Below are 23,216 nucleotides of genomic sequence, written 5' to 3' on the forward strand. Positions count from 1 at the left end.
CCTCCTATTCAGTTGCTATTCGGCTAACTACCTTGATTTATCAATGTCTTTTCCCAATAGTGGAAAAAAGGGCCTTGGTGAATTGAGCCCTAGGGAAGGGGTCATGGATTTGACATTTCTGTGGTACAACCAAAGTGGTTTATATTTCTTATGAAAGAACAACTTATGCTAGCGTCACCATTTCAAAAAAATAATTTGAAATCAGAAGATTTTCAGCTCTACTCTCTACCTATTGCCATCAGAACAGAAACCAGTTACCTTAGCTTCAGGAAGAGACTAAAAACCTTTCTCTTCCCAAAGACTGCTATAGAACAATCCATTGACTTCTACCTCCTAGTATCATCCATTATCCTTTCCTATAATGTTTTTGGTCTCTAATTGTTCTCATACCTCACACTAACGATCAGCTTCTGTCTCACCTAGAATGTAAACCACACTGAACCCTGTAAAGGGGATATTAGCGGTATACAAGAATTGATTTGATTTTTTATGCAGGTACTTTCTCTGTCCACAAGTTTTCTACCTACTGCACTATTAGGCTACTTCTCCTTCAAGGGAACGTTAACTCTGTAATACTTCAGCAATCAACACAACTTGAAGCAAGCAATGTGCACTAGTGGTTCAAGACAAAATGTATCATTACTGTGAAGAAACAGTGGGCCCCTTTTACTGCAGAGGGTAAAAGGGAAGCAGTGGCGTAGGAAGGGGGGGGCGGGAGGGGCGGTCCGCCCTGGGTGCACGCGCTCGGGGGGTGCTGGCCCCGCTGGTTCCCTGCTCTCTCTGCCCCGGAACAGGTTACTTCCTGTTCCGGGGCAGAGAGAGCAGGGAACCAGCGGGGCCGACACAGCTCCGAGTGACATGCACTCGGGGCGGATTGGCCCTCCCGCAGGTAAGAATGCAGTCCAGGGGGGGGGTGCACCGCAGAGGGAGGGGTCACGCCGTGCTGCACCCAGGGGGGGTGCGCAGCGGCGACCCGCCCCGGGTGCCATTAGCCCTCGCTACGGCACTGAAGGGAAGTCTCTATATCCTGCAGGAAATGGCCATGCAGCAAGTAAAACACTTGAGGTGGCACACTGAGGTAGAAGTAGGAGCTCCTGCGCTAACCCGGCAGTATCCGGGCAGCACGCGGCACTGCCCGATTACTGCCAGGTACACTCCGGCGCTACAAAAATAAATATATTTTTGTAGCACCAGATATGACGGCGTGCTAGGGGTGACAAGTACCGCTGGGCTGCTGCTGTAGTTCGGCGGAAATTCCTGTTTAATGAGCAGTAAGCCCGCGTTGGGCTTACCGCGTTTTAGTAAAAGGGGCACAGTGTGTTTTAAAACTGTAAAATTGCCTTAATTCTGAAATGCATTTCTCTAGTTTGGCCAGCAGGTGGTGCATGTTTATTTTAAAGCTGTAACAGAAAAGTGCGTGCCCTCTTTTAGTTTCACTTAGTGAAGAAGTGAATCTACAGTAATGTGAGCAGTATACTTTCAAATCTTGTTGACTGGGCTCTGATTGGTCTGGAGTTTGAAATTACCCAGCAGTTGTTGCTGGCTGTTGCTTCAATCTTAGCCCAGGAGGAAAGAGAGACAGATCTCTTTGCTGAGGCTCGGTGAATTATATGTCCTCACCTTCCCAGATACTGTTTAGACAGTACATAGATGTTTAGTTAGTGTTATAATTGATCCATAATTCAGTTACCGGTTGTTGTTGTTGTTTGTTGATTGCACATTTTTTTCATTGTTCCAGTGTGACAATAAACCTGTTTAGTTTGTTGACTTTGTCTGTCTGGACTGATAAAGAATCTTGGTGGTTTGTGTGTTGGGTCTGTGAGTGCTTTCTGGGAACTGTAAGACCACTGGAAGTGTGGATCCAGTAACCTAGAAATCACTGGGGATAACTGGAGAGTAGGAGACTCGCCCAGAGGCGGTTGTGACACAGTCGGTGGGAGGAGGGTGCTATTGTAGAGCACAAGCAGCAGGTGCAGGCAGACCTGAGCTGTGCTGGGGATAGACCCTCTAAGTGGCCACGGGGTAACCCCAGGCGGGTGGCTAGGTGTTTCGTGACAATTACCTTGTATTGATATAAGTCCCATTGTGCAAGCAGATGTGCATCTGCCATGCTGTTTCTTTACAGAATGCTTGAAAAGATCACTCCCTACGTACTCAGGGATACAACTTTCCCAACTACAGAGCTAATATGTCTCAATTATGTGACAAATTAATCCCATCAACCTTGAGGATGAGACCCACTTAAAATCATAAAAATAGCTCCAACTTTTCATCTTCTTTTTCAGATTTAAACTTTCCTATATAATCCCATTTTAAAAAATTCTACTTATAATCATTTGCCCTGACCTCTGGATTTGTTAGTGTGTCTATGGGGTTTTCTGTTCACTTTCTCATTAAGAACAGCCATTTCCATGGGTGCACTCATAGGAGCCAACTTTTTAAAATTATTGGGGGTGCTAAACCCAATGGAAATAACCCCTCCCTGGATACATACAAGGAATTTTCTCAATATTGGGGGTGCTCAAGCACCCACAGAGTCGGCTCCTATGGGCACCCACAGAGTCAGCTCCTATGGGTGCACACACTGGTCTAAATGCAAGACAAAGCAGTTACATGATTTAAACAACACCATTCATGACTTTGCATCCTCATACTGACAAAAAAACCTAATTTATCTACCTTGAATGCTTCTTTTAAAGAACGCCTTGCAGCCTTCGCAGGACCAGACTCCATAGTGATAGCCCGATGCGTAATCACTGCATACAGCACAGAAATGGGTGTCTCTTTTTGAGCTAGGATTGTTGACACTGTGACTTGAATAATCACTGCCATTAGATTTTCTTTTCAATAGCTCTCTGTTGAAAAAGTGAAGCCATGAGGTAAGAAAGAGTGCCAATTTATTTGGTAGCAATTGCAGTTATGTCTTTTTTTTTTCATGAAAGGGAAGGGATTTTGGATTTCGCTCATACCTTTCTCAGTCGTAGCTCAAGTCAAGTTATTTTCATGTACATCAGGTATTTCCCTATAAATATTCCTGTTGAGATTTTTGTTAAAACCCAACTAATACCACTTTCATTTTTCCCCACATTTTCAAGACAAGAAGCACCAAATGTTTCCTCAAATTGAGCTACCATTATGTCTCAGTCTTGTGTCACTGAATACAATAACTTTGGCTGTATACTTCTACCATCCACTTCTACCAAAAGGTTTTGATCAGCAATTGAGAAGCCAACCTCTGAGCTAAAGGCAGAACAAACACTTTCTCCTCAATTAAATCTCAGGAACCACCGATGAATTTTGCCCCAGGAACAGCAGCAATATTAGCAACCATTCCAGTTATTTTTAACTGCAGTCTGTTAGATATAGAGGGGCATAACCGAACGCGAACGCCCATCTCCATGGGCGTCTATGTCCGCGAACAGGTACGTGAAGGGGCGGGACAAACTGTATTTTTGAAAAAAATGGGTGCCCATCTTTTTTTTCGATAATATGGTTTGTGCCCGGCAAATGCATTGGATTTGTGCAGATTTGAGCTAGGCGGTTTTGTTTTTCAGCGATAATGGAAACCGAAGGCGCCCAGCTCAAAAACGAACAAATTCAAGGCATTGGGTCGTGGGAGGGGCCAGGATTCGTAGTGCACTGGTCCCCCTCACATGCCAGGACACCAACCGGGCACCCTAGGGGGCACTTGTAACAATTAGAAAAAAAATTAAATACTTCCCAAGTCCATAGCTCTCATCCCTTGGGTGTTGAGCCCCTCAAATCCCCCCCCCCCCCAAAACCCACTGCCCACAACTCTACACCATTACCATAGCACTTATGGCTGAAGGGGGGCACCTAGATGTGGAACAGTGGGTTTTGGGGGTGGTTTGGAGGGCTCCCATTTACCACCACAAGTGTAACAGGTAGGTGGGGGATGGGCCTGGGTCCTACTTGGTGAAGTCCACTGCACCCACTAACAACTGCTCCAGGGACCTGCATACTGCTGTCATGGAGCTGGGGTATGGCATTTGAGGCTGGCATACAGGCTGGAAAAAAAAGTTGTTAAAGTTGTTTTTTTTATGCTGGGAGGGGGTTAGTGACCACTGGGGGAGTCAGGGGTGATCATCCCCGATTCCCTTCGGGGTCATGTGGTCATTTAGGGCACTTTTTTGGGACTTGTTCGTGAAAAAAATCAGAGGAGAGAAGGGGACTGGGGTGGGGGTGTTCAGAGGGGAGAAGGGGACTGGGGTGGGGATCTCAGACAGGGGAGGGGAGAAGGGGACTGGGGTGGGGATGTTCAGAGGAGAGAAGGGGACTGGGTGGGGGTCTCAGACAGGAGAAGGGGAGGGGAGAAGGGGACTGGGGTAGGGGTGTTCAGAGGGGAGAAGGGGGCTGGAACTGGGGGCTGAAAAAAGGGGCAGAGAGAGAGAGGGGACAGATCCTAGATGGAAGGGGGAGCGAGAGGGAGGGCAGACCCTGGATGGATGGGAGAGGGAGGGCAAATGGTGGATTGAAGGGGCAGAGAGAAAGGGCAGGCAGTGGATGGAAGGGACGGCAGAGAGGGCAGACACTGGATGGCAGAGAGAGAGAGAGAGAGTGAAGACAGATGCTGGATGGAAGGAAGACGGTAAAAAGAAGATGAGGAAAGCAGAAACCAGAGACAACAAACTGTAAATAAAATATATTTTTTTATTTTTTTTGCTTTAGGATAAAGTATTGTAGATGTGTTAAATGTTTATAATAGAACATGTAAATAAGGTAATCTTTTTATTGGACTAATTTTAATACATTTTGACTAACTTTCGGAGAACAAAACCCCCTTCCTCAGGTCAGGATAGGATACTGTAACAGCACTATACTGTACTGACCCGAGGACGGAGGTTTTGGCCTCTGAAGGCTAAATGTATTAGTCCAATAAAATGGTATTATTTTACTTTCTATATTTGTTTTATTTCTATTTGTTAATTTGTAAAGTGGTGATTGGTACTTGTTAGTTTTTTTCAAATTTACATCTGCTGTCTTTATATTTTGCACAGTACTAGGGGACAGTTTCTGTTTCTGTGGTGTTGCATTGTATGCAGAGTCTGGCATTGGGGGTTCAGTTTAATTTTTTTCTAAATAGAAAGTTTATGATTACTTATTCTATAGTGGATTAGGGTGTATCTGTGTTTGTGAAAAAGACATGGCTTTCAGTTGGCATTGACTGTGCAGGATCGACGATCTGTACTATTCTGTCTGGTTTCGTTTTACAATAGGTGAATTGATGTTCTAGTGCTCACTGTAGTGCTTAAGATGCTTTCCTTTTCCTTGTGTGACTCGTAGAAATGACTGCTTATGGTATGGTAGAATTGCTCTATAGGTCCTGAGTGTTTTGTATTCTCGGCATGCCTAGTACTGGATTTGGGGGGGGGGGGGTGTTAAAAAATGACCGGCCCCGGGTGTCAACTACCCTAGGTACGCCACTGAGGAGGTGTCCCTTGTTCTGGCTAAACGTAATGACATTGACAGTGTGGCCACATACGTTAAGGGCAATTCTGTTTCAGGACACTTAGTAGGACTCTGTTCCATACAGGAATGGAGGTGCCTAGACGTTAGGGAGGTGCACTTAGCCAGGCACAGAGCTGGTGTAACTATAGATGCCGAAATACCAGATACACACATATCTTATAGAATACAATAAATTTTGTGTGTAAAGTGTGCAAATGTTATGCGATTGCACGATACATACTTCTTTACAGAATAGCACTTAGTCCTTAATTTGTACTAGTATTCTAAACTGATTCTTGGTGCTACTTGTCGATATCATGTTACCCCCTTTTTCAGGTAACATTGGTTGCCTATATCAGCAAGGATTCCATTTTAAATATTAATGTTAGTTCATAAAATCCATTCTTCAGAAACTCCATTATTTCTTCTTCAGTTTCTTGTGCCTTGCACCCCATTGTGCTCCCTTCGGTCTTCGCAATAGGCTCTGTTGGTTGTTCCATCATTTCGTCAAATCTGTTTCGAGCATATTTTTCAGTTGGGCCACCCTCCCTGTGGAATAATCTTCCTCTGGACCTTTGTAAAGAGTTGTCCCTCTCTCGATTTAAAACTGATTTTAAAACTCACTACTTTTTTTTTAAATGCTTCCCTGAATGATCATCTGCTCACTTCAATGCTCGCTGCTGGCTGCTTCAGGGAGGGCTCCCACAAGTACACAGGACCCAAAATCTGTCCTTTTAAAATATTGTAGTTCTTTTCTGCCCCTTTAATTATTTTATTATAAACTGCTTAGATGGCATGTGCCGGGTGATGCCGGATTTTCAATGGCGGGCCATTTCCAGTGGCTGTCATTGAATATCAGGTTTATTTCTGGCCACTAAGAACATAGCCGGCCAAGTCGAGATTCAGCGCTGGCCGGCTAAAATCATAGCGGCCAAAGATAGACCTGCTATTGGTGTGGTTAGATTTGGCACTGAAAATCAGTGGATAGCTGGCTATATTGCACTATATAACCAGCTATCCCTAAGCACTAACTGGGGACATTCAGTGGGAGACAGCCAGCTGTGTCCAATTGAATATCGGTGGATAGTCAGTTAAGTTATCATTTAACTGGCCAGGTGCCATTCCTGGCTGGTTAAATGGTTTTGAATATCAACCAGCTAGAAACTAAATGTTTACATGCATAACTCAAGTGTAAATGTTATGTGCTTATATTCTAGTATTCTAAACATTTGCACGTGTAAACTCCCTATGAGGTCAATTCTATAAAATAGACACTATGGGGGAAATTCTATAAAGTTGGCGCCTTAAAAACTTGTGCCGTAAAACCATGCTGTTAGAGTGATTCTATAAACTATGCCTAAAGTTAGGCGTAGTTTATAGAATACTCTCAAGTTCTCTTCTTGCAACTAAAATTTAGATGCACCTATTTAGGCCACCTAAAACCAAGCCTAAATACTTGCACCTAAGTTAGGTGCAGATCGGGTGTATTCTATAATAGGGCACATAGTTTTTGAGACGCCCAACACCCGCCTATTCCATACCCAGGGCCATGCCCCCTTTTCGACTGTGCACATTAGAATTTACCCACACTGCTTTATAGAACACACCTAGAAAGTTGTGCATGTAAATTCTATTTAAAGCAAATTAGTGCTGCTAATTGGTTAAGTACCAATTATTGGCACTGACTGGCTTGTTAATCAATTAAGTTGAGCTCAACTTGGTCATGCAGCCAAATTAGTGCGCACTATTTAAGGCGCCATATATAGAATTTGGCAGTATACGCGCACAATTGCGTGTACATGCTGGATACACACCTATGTGCTGTTCTGTAAATGCAGGTATATCTTACATGGCGTGTATCTTACAGAGGGGCCAGACTCTACCTAAATGTTGGTGATTCATGGATAAGTTATAATATACACTCCATTACAGCAGATCTATGGCTGGTATAAAAGTGCCCCTGCTTAAGTGTATATGCACATCTAGTATTCTATAAGGAAAGTAAGCAGTGGCGTTCCTAGGGGGGCTGACACCCGGGGCGGATCGCCAATGCGCTCCGCCCCCCGGGTGCAGCGCCCCCCCCCGGAACAGCGCGACGCCCCCCCCCCCGGCAAAAGAACCCCCCCCGGGTACACGCTGCTGGGGGGGGGGGAGGGTGCCGCGCGCCTGCCGACTCATCATTTTCATGCTCCCTCTGCCCCGGAACAGGAAGTAACCTGTTCCGGGACAAAGGGAGCATGAAAACGAAGAGCCGACAGGCGCGCGGCACCCCCCCCCCCCAGCGGCGTGCACCCGGGGCGGACCGCCCCCACTGCCCCCCCTTGGTACACCACTGAAAGTAAGTACCTGCTTTTCTTTATAGAATAGGTGCCATAGGTGCACTGTTACAGAATTAGCGCCATATCCCCTAATTCTATAAACTTGTGCACACAACTTTGCATGTGCAAGTTATAGAATGGTGTCAGTTACCTGCATAATTTAAATTAATAATTAGCTGCTAGCTGGCATAAACAAGCAATACTTGGCTTTATTTGGTGTTAATTGGCACTAATTTGCATTTACACATATTCTAGTTGTGCACTCAAAATCCATAGCGTGTAACTGCAAGAGGGCAAGGACCTGGGAGGGGCATGAGCAAGTCAGGGGCGAGCCTAGCACTTATGCACATGGGGTCTAGAATACTGGCAGTTACACACCTAACTAGCAACAGCTAGCTGCGAGCATTTACACTAGCCATTGAGCTGGCAGAAGTGCCTGCGCCACTGAAGACTTACGCTAGTATCCTATAATGGCAACCATGCTTCCATATCATCAAGCTGATCAATCCATAGACTGGTGGGTTGTGTCCATCTACCAGCAGGTGGAGATAGAGAGCAATCCTTTTGCCTCCCTATATGTGGTCATGTGCTGCCGGAAACTCCCCAGTATGTTCTCTATCTCAGCAGGTGGTGGTCACACACAGCAGCAGCTCTGGCTAGGTCTCCAAGCCTAATTTTTAGGTTTTGTTGAGTACCTGGGGTTGAGGGCTCTTCTTGAGCAAGTGCAAACCTGGTGGCGCCAGGTCCCTCCTTTTCTCCCCCCTCCCGCTGGCTCCGTTAAAAAAAAAAAAACAATTTTGGACGTCCTTAAAGGCGTTTATTTCGACGTTTATTTAAACGTTTATTGCAGCTACTCACTGGGACACCAGGTCGTTACAGCTCGGAGCGAGAAGCAGGTAATTTTTACCTTTTTATAGCGGGCAGGGGGTTCCCCGATCGATCTCCACGTGGCCTATGGCGTCGGAGGGCGAGGGTGCAAAGAGTCGCTCCCCGGATCGCTTAGGCGCTTCTAGAGGGGATGCGGGGGTCTTAAAGTCTGATTCGCCCTTGTTGGATGACAGTTTCGTGACCGATGAGTGTCCCGGTCCTTCCTCCGGCGTGGCGGTTTTTCCCGCCATAAACGCCCATCCCCCGCTGCTCGCCTCCGCCATCTTGGCCGGCCAGGCGGCTCGGACGGCTTCTTCGTGGGCCGCCCTTGAGGGAGACATTAATGCCATGGACGCCCTTAATTTGGGCGACGGCACCAAAGCGGCTAAAGTTAAGCGCCGTTTTTCCCGCACGGCTCCTTCGCGGAGTGTCGCACCGGACGCCATTTTGGATGCGCAGCATGTCTCTCCCCCGCTCTTGTGAGCGCCGGTTGAGGGTGCGTCTAGGGCTGTAGCCCAGGCTGCGGAAGTGCACAGTCTGGGCGGTTTCTCCCCTGAGTTTGTTTTGCTGTTGCATCAGGCCTTCCTTATGCAAAACGCTGCCCCTGCTCCCTCGTTTGGTAAAGAGGTTGAGGTCCCCGGAGGTAAACGCCCTCGGGTTGATTCCCAGGCCTTGGAGGACTTTGTCTCCTCCGATGTAGATGAGGGCAGCGTATCTGAGTTCTCCCAACAGTCCTTTGCGGATTCCTTGGAGGAGACGGATCCCCGCTCGGTTGGAGCGGATGACCCCTCTGCAGCGCGGCTTTTTAGCTCAGAGGATTTGCCCAACCTGTTAGTGCAGGCCATGGGCATTTTGAAGATTTCCTCTCCGGAGGACGTCTCTCCCTCAGCCCCTGTTGGCTCTGCCATTATGCTGGGGACGAAACGCCCGCCTAGAACCTTCCACGTGCATGATGCCATGCACACCTTAATTTCGGCTCAATGGGATGTCCCGGAAGCGAGCCTCAAAGTGGCTAGGGCTATGTCCCGCCTCTATCCTTTGCCTGAAAGTGAACGTGAGGCCTATCTGTGGCCTACCGTGGATTCTTTAATCACTGCGGTGACTAAGAAAACGGCTTTGCCGGTGGAAGGTGGCACGGCCCTAAAGGACGCCCAAGACAGAAGATTGGAGGCGGCCTTAAGGTCGTCCTTTGAGGCGACTGCTTTAAGTTTGCAGGCCTCGATTTGCGGTTCCTATGTGGCCAGGGCGTGCCTGACTATGGTGCAGCGGGCTTCCCCCTCGGATCATTCCTTGAGGGCTGATTGGCCGGCCCTGGAATCGGGCTTAGCCTATTTGGCAGACTTGCTGTATGATGTCTTGAGAGCCTCAGCTAAAGGCATGGCTCAGACAGTCTCTGCGCGGCGGTGGCTTTGGCTGAAACATTGGTCTGCTGACCATGCCTCTAAATCCCGCCTGGCTAGATTGCCTTTTAAAGGCAAGCTGCTCTTTGGGGTCGAGCTGGACAAAATCGTGACCGATCTCGGCACGTCTAAGGGCAAGAAGTTACCAGAGGTCAGGGCACGGGCTCGTACTCGTTCCGGTACCTCCAGAGGACGGTTTCAGGAAGCCCGTCGGTACCGCCCGGGCAGGTCGGGCTCCTCTGCCCCCTCTTCCTTCAAGAGGACTTTCTCCCCCAAGCAGCATTCCTTTCGCAGAGACCGCCGTCCCGGAGGTGCTCCCTCCGGTCCTCCCCCAGGGTCTCGTACCCAATGACGGGGCCTTGGTCCACGCCCCAGTGCAGATTGGAGGACGGCTGTCCTCATTTCTGGGCGAGTGGACCACAATAACTTCAGACGCTTGGGTGCTGGAAGTCATCAGAGACGGCTACAAGCTAGAGTTCTGCCGACCCTTAAGAGACGGGTTTGTACTCTCTCCCTGCAAGTCTCCGGTCAAAGCTGTGGCAGTGCAGCAGACCTTGGACAACCTGATCCGCCTGGGTGTGGTCGTTCCGGTGCCAGAAAATCAGATTGGCAAGGGACGTTACTCCATTTACTTTGTGGTACCAAAGAAAGGAGGTTCTGTCCGGCCTATCCTCGACCTCAAAGGGGTCAATCGGGCCTTGAAAGTGCGGCACTTTCGCATGGAGACTCTCCGCTCTGTTATAGCGGCAGTGAAGGCAGGAGAGTTCTTGGCTTCCTTGGACATCAAGGAAGCGTACCTGCATATTCCCATCTGGCCTCCTCATCAACGCTTCCTGCGTTTTGCAGTCCTGGGACGACACTTCCAGTTCAGAGCCCTCCCTTTCGGGTTGGCTACTGCTCCGCGGACCTTTTCCAAAGTAATGGTGGTCATCGCGGCCTTCCTGCGAAAGGAAGGAGTACAAGTCCATCCTTATCTGGACGACTGGTTGATCCGAGCCCCCTCTTATGCAGAGTGCGGCAAAGCTGTGAACCGGGTGGTTGCTCTTTTGAGCTCCCTGGGGTGGATCATCAACTGGAAGAAGAGCCAGCTGCGCCCGACTCAGTCCCTGGAGTATCTGGGAGTTCGATTCGACACCCAAGTGGGCAGAGTGTTCCTGCCAGACAATCGGATTGTCAAACTTCAGGCTCAGGTGGACCAGTTCCGAGTAGCCTCTCCTCTTCGGGCTTGGGACTATGTGCAGCTGTTGGGCTCTATGACGGCCACGATGGAAGTAGTGCACTGGGCCAGGGCTCATATGAGACCACTACAACACTCTCTGTTGCAGCGCTGGACTCCGATGTTGGAGGATTATGCTGTGCGCCTTCCCTTGGACCCAGCAGTGCGAAAGGCGCTGAGCTGGTGGCTGCAGACAGACAAGTTGTCTGCAGGAATGCCTCTGGTGACCCCAGAGTGGATTGTCGTCACGACGGACGCCTCTTTGACGGGCTGGGGAGCCCACTGCTTGGGAAGGACAGCGCAGGGGCTCTGGTCTCCTGCAGAGGCAAAGTGGTCTATCAACCTCCTGGAACTCAGAACCATTCGGTTGGCGCTTTTGGAGTTCATCCCGGTACTGGCGTTGAAGCCAGTACGGGTCCTGTCGGACAATGCCACTGCTGTGGCCTATGTCAACCGCCAGGGAGGTACCAAGAGCGCCCCTCTAGCCAAGGAGGCCATGAATCTATGCCAGTGGGCGGAAGCGAACCTGGAACAGCTGTCAGCGGCCCACATTGCCGGAGTCATGAATGTCAAGGCGGACTTTCTCAGTCGCCATACCTTGGAGCCCAGAGAGTGGCAGCTATCTGCTCAGGCGTTCTTGGACATCACGAAGCGCTGGGGCCAGCCGAGCCTAGATCTGATGGCGTCATCGGCCAATTGCCAAGTGCCGCGCTTTTTCAGCAGAGGACGGGACCCTCGATCCCTGGGAGTAGATGCTCTTCTCCAACAGTGGCCGACACAAGAGCTTCTCTATGTGTTCCCGCCCTGGCCCATGTTGGGCAGGGTGCTAGACCGGGTGGCAAAGCATCCGGGCCGGATAATCCTGGTGGGTCCGGACTGGCCCAGACGTCCCTGGTATGCGGACTTGATCAGGCTCTCAGTCGACGATCCTCTGCGACTGCCTGTGGAGCAGGGCCTGTTACATCAGGGTCCCGTGGTGATGGAGGATCCCTCCCCCTTTGGTCTTACGGCCTGGCTATTGAGCGGCAGCGTCTGAGAAAGAAGGGCTTCTCAGACAAGGTCATCGCCACTATGCTGAGAGCGAGGAAGCGCTCTACTTCTACTGCTTACGCCAGGGTTTGGCGTACCTTTGCAGCGCGGTGTGAAGCAGGCTCACTTTCTCCCTTCACTGCTCCAATTTCTTCAGTGTTGGCGTTCCTGCAAGAAGGTCTGGAGAAAGGCCTGTCGCTCAGTTCCCTTAAAGTCCAGGTAGCGGCTCTGACTTGCTTCAGGGGCCGCCTGAAGGGTGTTTCCCTGGCTTCACAGCCAGATGTGGTGCGCTTTCTCAAGGGAGTTAATCACCTGCGCCCTCCTCTGCACTCTGTGGTGCCTGCATGGAATCTCAATCTGGTGCTAAGAGCATTGCAGAAGCCGCCTTTTGAACCCTTGTCGAGGGCATCTCTGAAAGACCTGACGTTGAAAGCAGTCTTTTTGGTGGCTATCACTTCAGCCAGAAGAGTTTCCGAGCTCCAGGCGCTCTCATGTCGAGAGCCTTTTCTGCAGTTCACTGAGGCAGGAGTGACTATTCGCACAGTGCCTTCCTTCCTGCCCAAGATTGTTTCTCGCTTCCATGTGAATCAGCAGCTCTGTCTCCCTTCCTTTCGTAGGGAGGACTACCCAGAGGAATACTCTGCTCTCAAATGTCTGGATGTGAGACGAGTCATCATCAGATACTTGGAAGTGACCAATGATTTCCGGAAATCGGATCATCTGTTTGTCCTGTTTGCAGGTCCTCGTAGGGGTCTGCAGGCTGCTAAGCCTACAGTGGCAAGATGGGTCAAGGAAGCCATTGCAGCGGCTTATGTGGCCGCGGGGAAGGTGCCGCCTATCCAGCTGAAGGCTCACTCCACAAGAGCTCAGGCGGCCTCGATGGCAGAGGCCGGTTCCGTCTCCTTGGAAGAGATATGCAAGGCGGCAACTTGGGCTTCGGCCCATACATTCTCCAAGCATTACCGCTTGACTGTGGCTGCTCGGGCGGAGGCCCGGTTTGGAGCTTCAGTGTTGCGGTCAGGGATTTCTATGTCCCGCCCTGGGTGAGTACTGCTTCGGTACATCCCACCAGTCTATGGATTGATCAGCTTGATGATATGGAAGGTAAAATTATGTATCATACCTGATAATTTTCTTTCCATTAATCATAGCTGATCAATCCATAGTCCCTCCCAGATATCTGTACTGTTTATATTCTGGTTGCATTTCAGATTCAAGTTTAGTCTTCAGTTCCTGTTCAGGAAGACTTCGTGTTCAAGTTATTTTTTCACTTGGATTCTTCAAGAGTTGAGACGAGTTTGTGTTACAGTGAGCTGCTGCATTCCTCTCCCCTCCGTTTTACGGGGCTGGATTGAGATTTAAATTCTGCCGGCACTCCCTCCCGCTTCGTGCGGCTGTAGGGCAGCTTTGTACCCCTCCCGCTTCGGCGGTGTTAGGGTCAGTCAGCTCCTCCCGCGGTTGCGGTTGCAGGATAAGCCAGATCCCCCCGCATCGGCGGGTGTGGTGTCCCTCCCCCGCTCCGCGGGGATGAGCTGGACGGATTCCCCTCCCCCACTTGTGTGGGGATGAGCTGGGTTAATTCCCCTCCCCCGTTTCGGCGGTGGTGAGCTGGGCAGAGTGTCCCTTTGTGGGTGTAATTCTCTAAGTGCTGAGTCCTGCGGATGGAGCTTTGATATCGACATACTGAGGAGTTTCCGGCAGCACATGACCACATATAGGGAGGCAAAAGGATTGCTCTCTATCTCCACCTGCTGGTAGATGGACACAACCCACCAGTCTATGGATTGATCAGCTATGATTAATGGAAAGAAAATTATCAGGTATGATACATAATTTTACCGTGTAACTGGTGATATAGAATTCATGCTTAGTGCTAGGGTTGCCAACTAAATCCAGATTCACCCAGCCGGACTGATCCAGTCCTGGGCTTACCCCGTTGCATGCAGGGACTTGTGGTTCTTATTTCACCATCAGATTCTCTTAAGAAAAGCAAGGCTACAAGTCCCTACATATATTGGTGCAAGCCCAGGGCTGGACCAACTCTGTCAGGTGAATCTGGATCCAGTTGGCAACCTTATTTAGCATTGATCATCCCGGCGCATAGCTTTAGGCAACCTTTTAAGAATTATCCCCTATGGGCGAGTTTGGAGTCCCAGACAGGACTTTGAAAATGTGCTTGCAAGCCTGGAGTACAGACATAGTTTCTAAATGAAGGATCTGCCCAAGAATTTTGCACCTATATTTTCATTTTGAAATCACTATTCATTGCCAGTTGGCTCTGTTCTTCTCCCACCCCAGGACTCTTCTCTTTTCAGATAGGTAAAAATACTCATGCAATGAAAGAGCTTACGCACATTTACCTACAATAAGTCAGGGCTTAGTTAACCAGATAAAATCGTTTGCAAATTGTCTTCCCTAAGCTTTAATAAGCATATTGCCATCAGGTGGGATGAAGAAACAAAGCAACAGCTGGCATAAAACTGGGACCTATAAATACCTCTTGCCTGGCAATAGATGCTCCTCTGATTTTGCTTCGAACCATGGGCTCCTTGGCTGATCTGCGTAGAGAAGTGACGGCTGGCAGTGTAACGTCAAAGGCGACATGTGGCCAGGAACAGGCCACAATACATTAGGGCTCAATGTTTGTTTCACTGTTCCATTTTCCGAGTCAGTAGCACTACTAGGACCATTATAGTTGATCAGCGTCGGACTACAGAATGCCATCGATGGATAGTCCTGTCTGCTTTCCATATAAGTCTGAGGGATGTAAAGCGGACTGTGTTCCACTGAGAGGGCTGACTGATTACTGATGTATGGGACAGGAGAGCCGATTCCTGACAAGGGACTCTTAATTTCTATTTTACTCTGCTGAATGCACTGGATTGGTTGTAACTGAGGCGGGAACTCCTTGTGTGAATGCACGGCCATCTTTAATCGAGATGCAGAATCTCTTTTCTTCACATGTTTAGAAAAATGGCACACAAGCTGAAAGAGGGGAAAAAACATCAATGTAATTATCGAGAATTTTGTTCTCTTTCATGAAAAAGATGTATATAATAGAGCATTATTTTCTTGAAATAAACAGACTGAAAAATATGAATTTAACTTGGCATTTCAGAAAGCCAAAGGGACTACCATGCACGCCCACCAAAAATAAGATGTATTTACTCAACTGCTATGCTGCATTAGAGATGACACCTCTGTTCAAGTAATGAATAGTTGCTAAGATCCCGTCAGTGTCCTCAACTGTCTGGCTCTTAAGATATTCAGCTTCTCACTCTCTCTCTGGTTTCCAGGCTGCTGATTCTCTAATGACTAACAGGGATCTGACCTGATGTTTAAATTGCCGAGTCAAACCTTTTCATTTTTGTCCATTATGCACATCTGCATCTTGAAATTTGACTTCCTACTGGCCAAACAATCTTTCAGCTATTGACATTACAAATTGACTGTTACTCATCCTGAGATTTGTAAGGCAGTTGTATTGAGGGGGGGAAATTATCCAGCTATGGTAAAAGGCAAACTTTTATTGCACTTTGATTTACCATGAGATTCAGTAACCTGCGGTATCTCAGTACTACAGGCTGTTGAATCCTGTGCTAAAAGAATAACGCTGCTTGCGAGCAACCTTGCGAGCAGCATTATTCAGTGTGCCCTGAAGCATTGGACTATGGCTTTGAGGTGCTACAGGACTGTTGTTAACCCCCTATCACCCCCCTGATTTAAGCTCCCCTACAGTCCCCCTTCAGCGAAGACCTCGGGGCCCTTATTTGGTGGTCTTGTGGGTGATGGACAGCAGCCACCTCCAAAATGCTATCCCTAGCGGTAGTTTCATGCTACTAGTACTAGGGGCCATATTTCCATATATGACACCTAGGAACATGAGACTACCACTAGGGGTGGTATTTTGGAGACAGCACCAGGCAGGCAGGAGCAAAGAGGGATCACTTCTTCCCATCACCCACTAGATCACCAGGTAAGGGCCCTGAGGGGGGATTGTGGGGCTTGGATCAAAGGGGCTTAACAGCAGCCCCACAACCCCTGTAAGATGAAGTCTGGGACAGGGGCGTATCTGAGGTTCGGCGTTAGGGGGGGCAGGGGCTAGAGTGAGGGGGCACATTATAACCCCCCCCCCACCGCCGTTAACCCTCCCCCGCCTACCGCCAACCCTTTCCCCGCCTACCGCAGTCACCTACCCTCGAGGTCCGCTCCTGCCGGTTTTTTAAAATATTACTTCAGCTGGCGGGGGACCCCAACCCCCGCCAGCCCAGCCGAGGTCTTTAACTTCTTCATCCTCGTGCTGTTAAACCTGCAATGCATCCTTCCAGTTGGACGGAGTTTGACGTCGCAGCACGTTGACGTCCTGCACGTACAACGTGCTGCGACGTCAAACTCCGTCCAACTGGAAGGATGCATTGCAGGAACAGCACGAGGATGAAGAAGTTAAAGACCTCGGCTGGGCTGGCAGGGGTTGGGGTCCCCCGCCAGCTGAAGTAATATTTTAAAAAACTGGCAGGAGCGGACCTCGGGGGTAGGTGACCGTGGTAGGTGGGGAAAGGGTTGGCGGTAGGCGGGGAGGGTTAACGGCAGTAGGGGGGTCCAGGGCGAAATCTGCGGGGGCCCAGGCCCCTGTGGCCCCACGCAGATACGCCCCTGGTCTGGGAGCACAGAGTCGTGACTTTGAGGCCCAATGCTCTCAGCATGGTAAAATAACCCAAGCTTTTTGTGAGATTATTTTGCTGTTATTTTAGGACCATAATGTGACTTGCAGTGTGCACCCAGTGTATGATCGCAAGTTGCATTATGGTTGTTCCATAGTACTGCTTTATACACATTTGCATATTTAGCATCTCATTACTATGTAACCCGCAGCAACCTAAATATCACCAGGTAAAAACAGTCAAGCTGCATTAGGGCCCTATAAGTCACATTAAGGAGCAAACAAACAGAGGGGAAGTTATTAGGCTGCATTAGGACTTTGTCCCTGAGGATACAGAAACAATAAGGTGACAAAGTAATCAAACAAATTTTGCATCTTAGTCAGAATTATACTATTATCAGTCCCCTATTTTCAGCTGTCAGCAGGCAGCACAGTTAAAACCCAACACCGGTGCTGAACCTGGATATTCAATTCCAGGCTGTTTCATTTGTGACCACCAGCTGATAACCGGTTAAGCCAATATTTAGCGTTAACTGGCCATAGGCTACTGCATAAAGATAGAACCCGACATTCAGCATTAACCAGGCAAGATTAGCGCATAAACAGGACCACGTAAATAGCTGTGCTAAGTTGACCTACCCCCGCAACACCCCCAGAATGCCCCCAAGATAGCCGGCTCCCGGTTATATGCTAACCAAGAATATTCAACGGAGATAACCAGTTATCCACTGCTGAATATTCACGGATAGCCAGTGCTAATCCCGTGCTAAAAAAAAAAAAAAATCGGTTTTATTTTTTAGCGCAGGAGACAGGTTAACGAACAGAGAGTAGGCGTGGCCTGCGCTAATCAGGTAATGTGGGCACATTGCCGCATGCTGCCTAATTAGTGCGGGGTTAATGCAGGAGCCCTTAGTGCCTACAGAATAGATGGTGGTAAGGTCTCATGTGATAATAGAGATGCGCTAATTGAAAAATTAGCCGGTGGCCGTTACAAAACAAAATGGAAATGTGGCCATTTTACAGCCACGCTAAAATTGGCTGCAGCACGTGAGAAACCCATGTGCTAACAACAGTGCCAGCCACTTTATAGCATGTCTTAGTGAAAGGGTCCCTTTATGTGGAGGTCCCTGGTGCTCTGTGGATTAAAAAATACAATCCCCCCGATATTCGGTGCTATTTAACTGGATAGAATGGCTGCTGACTGATGAAACAGCGCTTAACCGGCTATCTGCCAATATTCAGTGGGGGAAAACCAGTTGTAGCCAGAAGATAACTAGCTATATCGCGCAATATAGCCAGATATCCACAAGTATTCAATTCATATCCAGCTATTGTAAGCTAGATCTTTAGCCAGTTTAAAGTTAACCGGCTAGCATTGAATATTGACTTAGCCAGTTAACTGTAAACCGTCTAAAAATAAACCAGATATTCAATGCCAGTCAACAGAAACCGCCCGGCACTGAATATCTGGGGTGACTGCTGACCATAGGAGTTAGCCCAGAATAACACTAAAAACACTTAAGGGCCAATATTCAGACCATAAATATTTAGTAAATTTTTAAAATCTATCCTACTATATAAATGAAGTGTGACCGACGTGCCGCACATGCGCAGAACAGCACAGCTGTTCTGCGCATGCGCGGCACGTCACACCTCTCTCCCGTGCCTCCATACCTGCTGCGGGGATGTGCGGGGAAAGTACGAGCAGTTCTTACAACTCTCACAGCTCTCTCCCGACTACACCCACTTCGCTGCCGCTACCACCCAGTACCTTCGCCACCGCTGATAAAATGCACCCAGTACCTCTGACGCTGGCACGCTGTTCTGCGCCCCAGTGAAGCGTTGCTCCTGCTGCGGCAAGCGGAAGAACGCAGCGGGAGTGTGTGGCATGAGTTGCTTGGATGTGTGGCGGCTTCGGCAAGCCCGGAACTTTCCCGCGCATCGGAGCTCAGCAGCAGCGCCATGTTTAATTCCATCAGTTGTTCTCTATTTCTATGAAAGAATTTGCCAGCGGAGATCAATGAAAATTAGTAGGACCCATATCCATCTGTAAAGGTTGCCCAAATTTGGCCGCAGATCCCAGATCCATGCGTAAACTAATTAAAGAATTAAGTGATAAATCAATAATTAGTGTTAACAAACACTTAATTAGCAGTAATTAGGACTTACGTGCAGATCTACCCTACACCCTATTCTATAACATGCATGCTATGAAATTTAGATACACAAAACAGGTTGTGGCCATGGGAGGGGCATAAGCGGGACAGGGGCTTTCCTAGAAATTAGGTGCCATGTTATGAAATACCGGAATGCTCGTGCCTAACTGCCATCAGTTGGGCATAATCATTGACACCAGCTTTTCACAGGCATAAGTGGTCACACCCAAAGTTAGGGGTAAAATGTACCCTAAACTAGTACTCTAAGGTTGCTCTACATAGAGCACCCTTTACAGAATACTAGCTTTGTGCGGATTATAACTGCACCATTTACTGAACCTGGCGTTTAATGGCCCAGTGATGGTCCAACCCAGAACAGGGCAGCTAAACCACTGGTCTCTGGGCTGGGACCAGCAAGGACCAATCAGACAAAACACAGGGAGACAGACAGGTCTGGAAACAGGAGCATACACCCATTGGCGCCGACTCCGTGGGTGCTGTGTGTGCTCGAGCACCCCCAATATTTCCCCGCCGGAACCGGAAGTTCCCCAGGAGCCAGCCCGCAGCCCGACCTCTTCTCCCACTCCCACAACAGTCCTTCGCCTGCCCCTCGCCTTCCTGCATGTCGCCCATAACTTAAAAGTCATCTTACCGGGGTCCCGGCGGCAGCAGTAGTGAAAGGCGAGCACGAGCAGGCTCGGCGAGTCGGCGCTTCAGCCTGCCTTCCCTTCTCATTGTTCTCAGCTCTGCCTCTGGTCCCACCCTTGCGTGAGGGCGGGACCAGAGGCAAAGCTGAGAGCAACAAGAAGGGAAGGCAGGCTGAAGCATCGACTCGCCGAGCCTGCTCGTGCTCGCCTTTCACTACTGCTGCCGCCGGGACCCCGGTAAGATGACTTTTAAGTTATGGGCGGCATGCAGGAAGGCGAGGGGCAGGCGAAGGACTGTTGTGGGAGTGGGAGAAGAGGTCGGGCTGGAACTCAAGTCGGAGGGAGGGGCTGGAACTCGAGTCGGAGGGAGGGAGGGAGGAAGGGGGGGTCTGGAACTCTGAGGAAGGAGGGAGGGAGAGATTGGTGTCTGGAACTCTGAGAAGAGGGGTTGGGGTCTGGAACTCTGAGGAGAAGGGGGCAAGGGGAGGGGAGGGGGAGAAATGAAAAGTTGGCTCCTATGCATACACCTATCCCATGAGGAACTACAAGGGATAGGGACACTGCTCCTCCTACAGACAGGAAGACTCATGCCCAGCACTGGTTAATCCAGGTATAAGCAAATGCCACACCCTCTATACACCTTCAAGGACACTAAAGTCCTCCCAAAGAGTATCTCTAACCATACCGTCTCCAAAGGACATTATACAAAGTAATACCCGCAAGCAAGCCTTCTCCAGAGTAGACTCACACTCTGGAATGCTCTCCCTGAAAGGCTCCGCTTAACACAAGACTACCTCTACTTTAGGAAGCAGGTGAAAGCTTGGCTCTTCAGCCAGGCCTTTAATGGAAGAAGTAACTAACTTGTTAGTCTCACACACACAAGGAGTGGCACGGGCTACACAAACTGCAGCAGGACATGTTTATCCACTCCTACCCTAGCTGACATCATATGTAATCACCTTTCTGACCTCATTTGCAACTTTCTTTAAATTAGTCCCCCTTATTTTCTAACTCCTCTAACTCTTCTACCTATCTTTGCTTATACCCTATGCTGTCTATTAAAATGTTTTATTACGAATTTGCTGACATTGTAATGTAGTATACTATGCCATACTTTGTATTGTTATTTGAATATTTTCACTGCTGTAATTGTCTAGCGCTTATGTTTGACTTATTCTTGCTGTACACTGCCTTGAGTGAATACTCTCAAAAAGGCAGTAAATAAATCCTAATAAATAAATAAAAAGATAAAAATGTGTGCACATCAACTTTACAAATAGCTTTTCCTCTATAATAGTAAGTAAACACAGTTAAAGTGAAGTTGCATTGCAGTGGCAGAGACTCAACACAGAGGGCTCGCCTGAAGCCAAGTGGAGTGAAATGTCAATAACTTTATGGAATGAAACTAGAAAGAAACAAATATGTTTTCCTGTATCTTCAAGGCTAAGATCACCCTTTCCAGAGAAAAGTCAAGATATATTAGTAGAAAAGAAAGGATCGCCTTTCTTGGAAGTGAAGGGTCTAAGAACTAGGTGGCAGAGAAACATCTGAAAAGCCTGCTGCATGAGCGAGGCAAGCTTCATTTTTGTTTTCTCTCAAAGGGCGTGTGAGATAGATATGAACTCTCTGCTTCTCGAAAGAGACACTAAACGGAAAGTACTTTACTCCATGATCTGAAAGTTACAATTTTCTTGGCCATTACTTTGGAAGCAGAAAGTCCAGCTTATGTAATTTGGGAAACTCATTTCTGGAAGATGCAAACAAAAAGTAGCATAACTCTTAAATAGCAAGATAAAGGCAGAAAGCACCCAGCGTAAGTGCTCCATTTTCTTCTGGAGTTGATTACTTGCCTTTCCAAGACAAACTGCATTCAGATACGGTAGTTATTTCCCCACCAAAGAGGGCTTACAATTTAAGTTCATACCTAAGGCAACAGAAGATGAAGTGACTTGCCCTGGGAGCATCAGAGGAAAAGAACTATGACACTCCAGCAGACATGAGGTTGGAAGCATGTCAAGGGTACAGGGATGCAGGGAGCCAAGGATCCAGAGAGCAGTGTAGAGTCCGCAAGAGAGAGAGAGCCCTGCGAGAGAAGGGAGAGGTGAGGATGTCAAGTAGGAAGGGAAAAAGAGGAGGCTGGTTAAGCTGGCTCAAAATGGGGAGAGGAGAGGTGAGGGTGTTGCTGGATGGGGGATCTATTTGTCCTCTGGGTAATCTACAATAAGTTTAAAATATGGAGGATAGTGATGGTTATAATGAGGTCATTGTTAAATTATTGTAGCTATAACGGTGGTTCCTCCTGAGGAAGATCTAGTGAAATGCGGATCAGCATTGGGGAACCGGTATATACTGAAAACATCAGAAGTTGAATAAGGAGCTTTTCACTGGCTTCTTAATACCTGTACAATGCTGCACAAGTGGGATTTGTGAGCATGAACGGCTAATGTTCATATGAATGCCGTTTTCATTGTTGTTGTAAATACTGTCTAGTGCAGCGCAGGGTAAGAAGTTAGAGATAATGATTAGAGTGGAATGTTTTAATATAATTAAAACAATTAAAAGTTTTTTGAATTAATACTGGAGCTTTTATGAAATAGATAATTTACACTAGTGCCAGATGAAACAAACCACCACTTTAAGTGCTGTCAATAAAAAAGGAACAAACTCACTTTTATGTTTGGCTGATTAATTTCTCAGGAACTTATTTGTAAAGCTAGGAAATATCTTGATCCCTATAAATAAAGAAATAAATCATTCATGGCATGCTCTTCTAAGTGCTGTCTTTCTGTTTCTAAAGCATATGAAAAAGATTAAAATCATATTCACAATATTCAAATCAATTATTCATTCAAAGCTTCTTTCAGAGTGGGTAATTTACAAACCCCAAAATGTCTACCCTTAAAATGAAAGATGCATAAAAGGAGAGAATTAGCTAGATTTTATACATTTAAAAAGGTTGAAGCATTTAGGGAGCAATTTGTCAATTTCCTTCAATACACTAAATAAGCACTTATCTGCTGCCTGGTGTTTTTTAGGGTTTTTTTTTTGTTCACTGTATTTTCCTCTTTAAAATACAGATCTGAAAAAAGATACTCTCACAATTAAACAGCTGTCTCTTTAGCTGAGATATACAGGAAACAGTAAATCTTGCCTGGAAATAGGTTTTTCAAAATAAGGGAAGAATTGTTTTTAAGGGCAAGATTTACTACCATACTAATAAGCACTATTTCATTAATGTGTGTTATTAGTAAATAGGTCTCTGTATAAAATGGAACCTGCAATGCTTATTAATGTATGGAAATGCAGTAATAAATCTAGCTCAAAATCACCTAATTCCATTGGCGCAAGAATGCTGCATAGGTGATTGTGGGGCAGTGGTGCAGAGTGAACCCTCGATCACAAGCCACTGTGTAAAGGGGAGGGTGTCAATGGCTGCTGAGACCAAAAGAAGTAG

The 23,216-nt window shown here is 47.8% G+C and overlaps 1 protein-coding gene across 1 annotated transcript in view; it reads right to left on the bottom strand.

Annotated features, from left to right (window-relative positions):
* ESR2 (estrogen receptor 2) overlaps nt 1-18,788 on the bottom strand; it is a 79,892-nt gene extending 61,104 nt beyond the window's left edge. The window contains exons 1-3 of the mRNA XM_030214779.1: nt 18,763-18,788; nt 14,797-15,284; nt 2,680-2,855 (exon numbers count right to left, since the gene is read on the bottom strand). Coding sequence (XP_030070639.1) covers nt 2,680-2,855; nt 14,797-15,227 — 607 coding nt within the window. The 5' untranslated portion in view covers nt 15,228-15,284; nt 18,763-18,788. The remainder of the gene's footprint in view (nt 1-2,679; nt 2,856-14,796; nt 15,285-18,762) is intronic.
* Between the last annotated feature and the right edge of the window lie 4,428 nt (nt 18,789-23,216).

The sequence above is a fragment of the Microcaecilia unicolor genome, chromosome 9 (genome assembly GCF_901765095.1).
Source record: "Microcaecilia unicolor chromosome 9, aMicUni1.1, whole genome shotgun sequence".
NCBI lineage: Eukaryota > Metazoa > Chordata > Amphibia > Gymnophiona > Siphonopidae > Microcaecilia > Microcaecilia unicolor.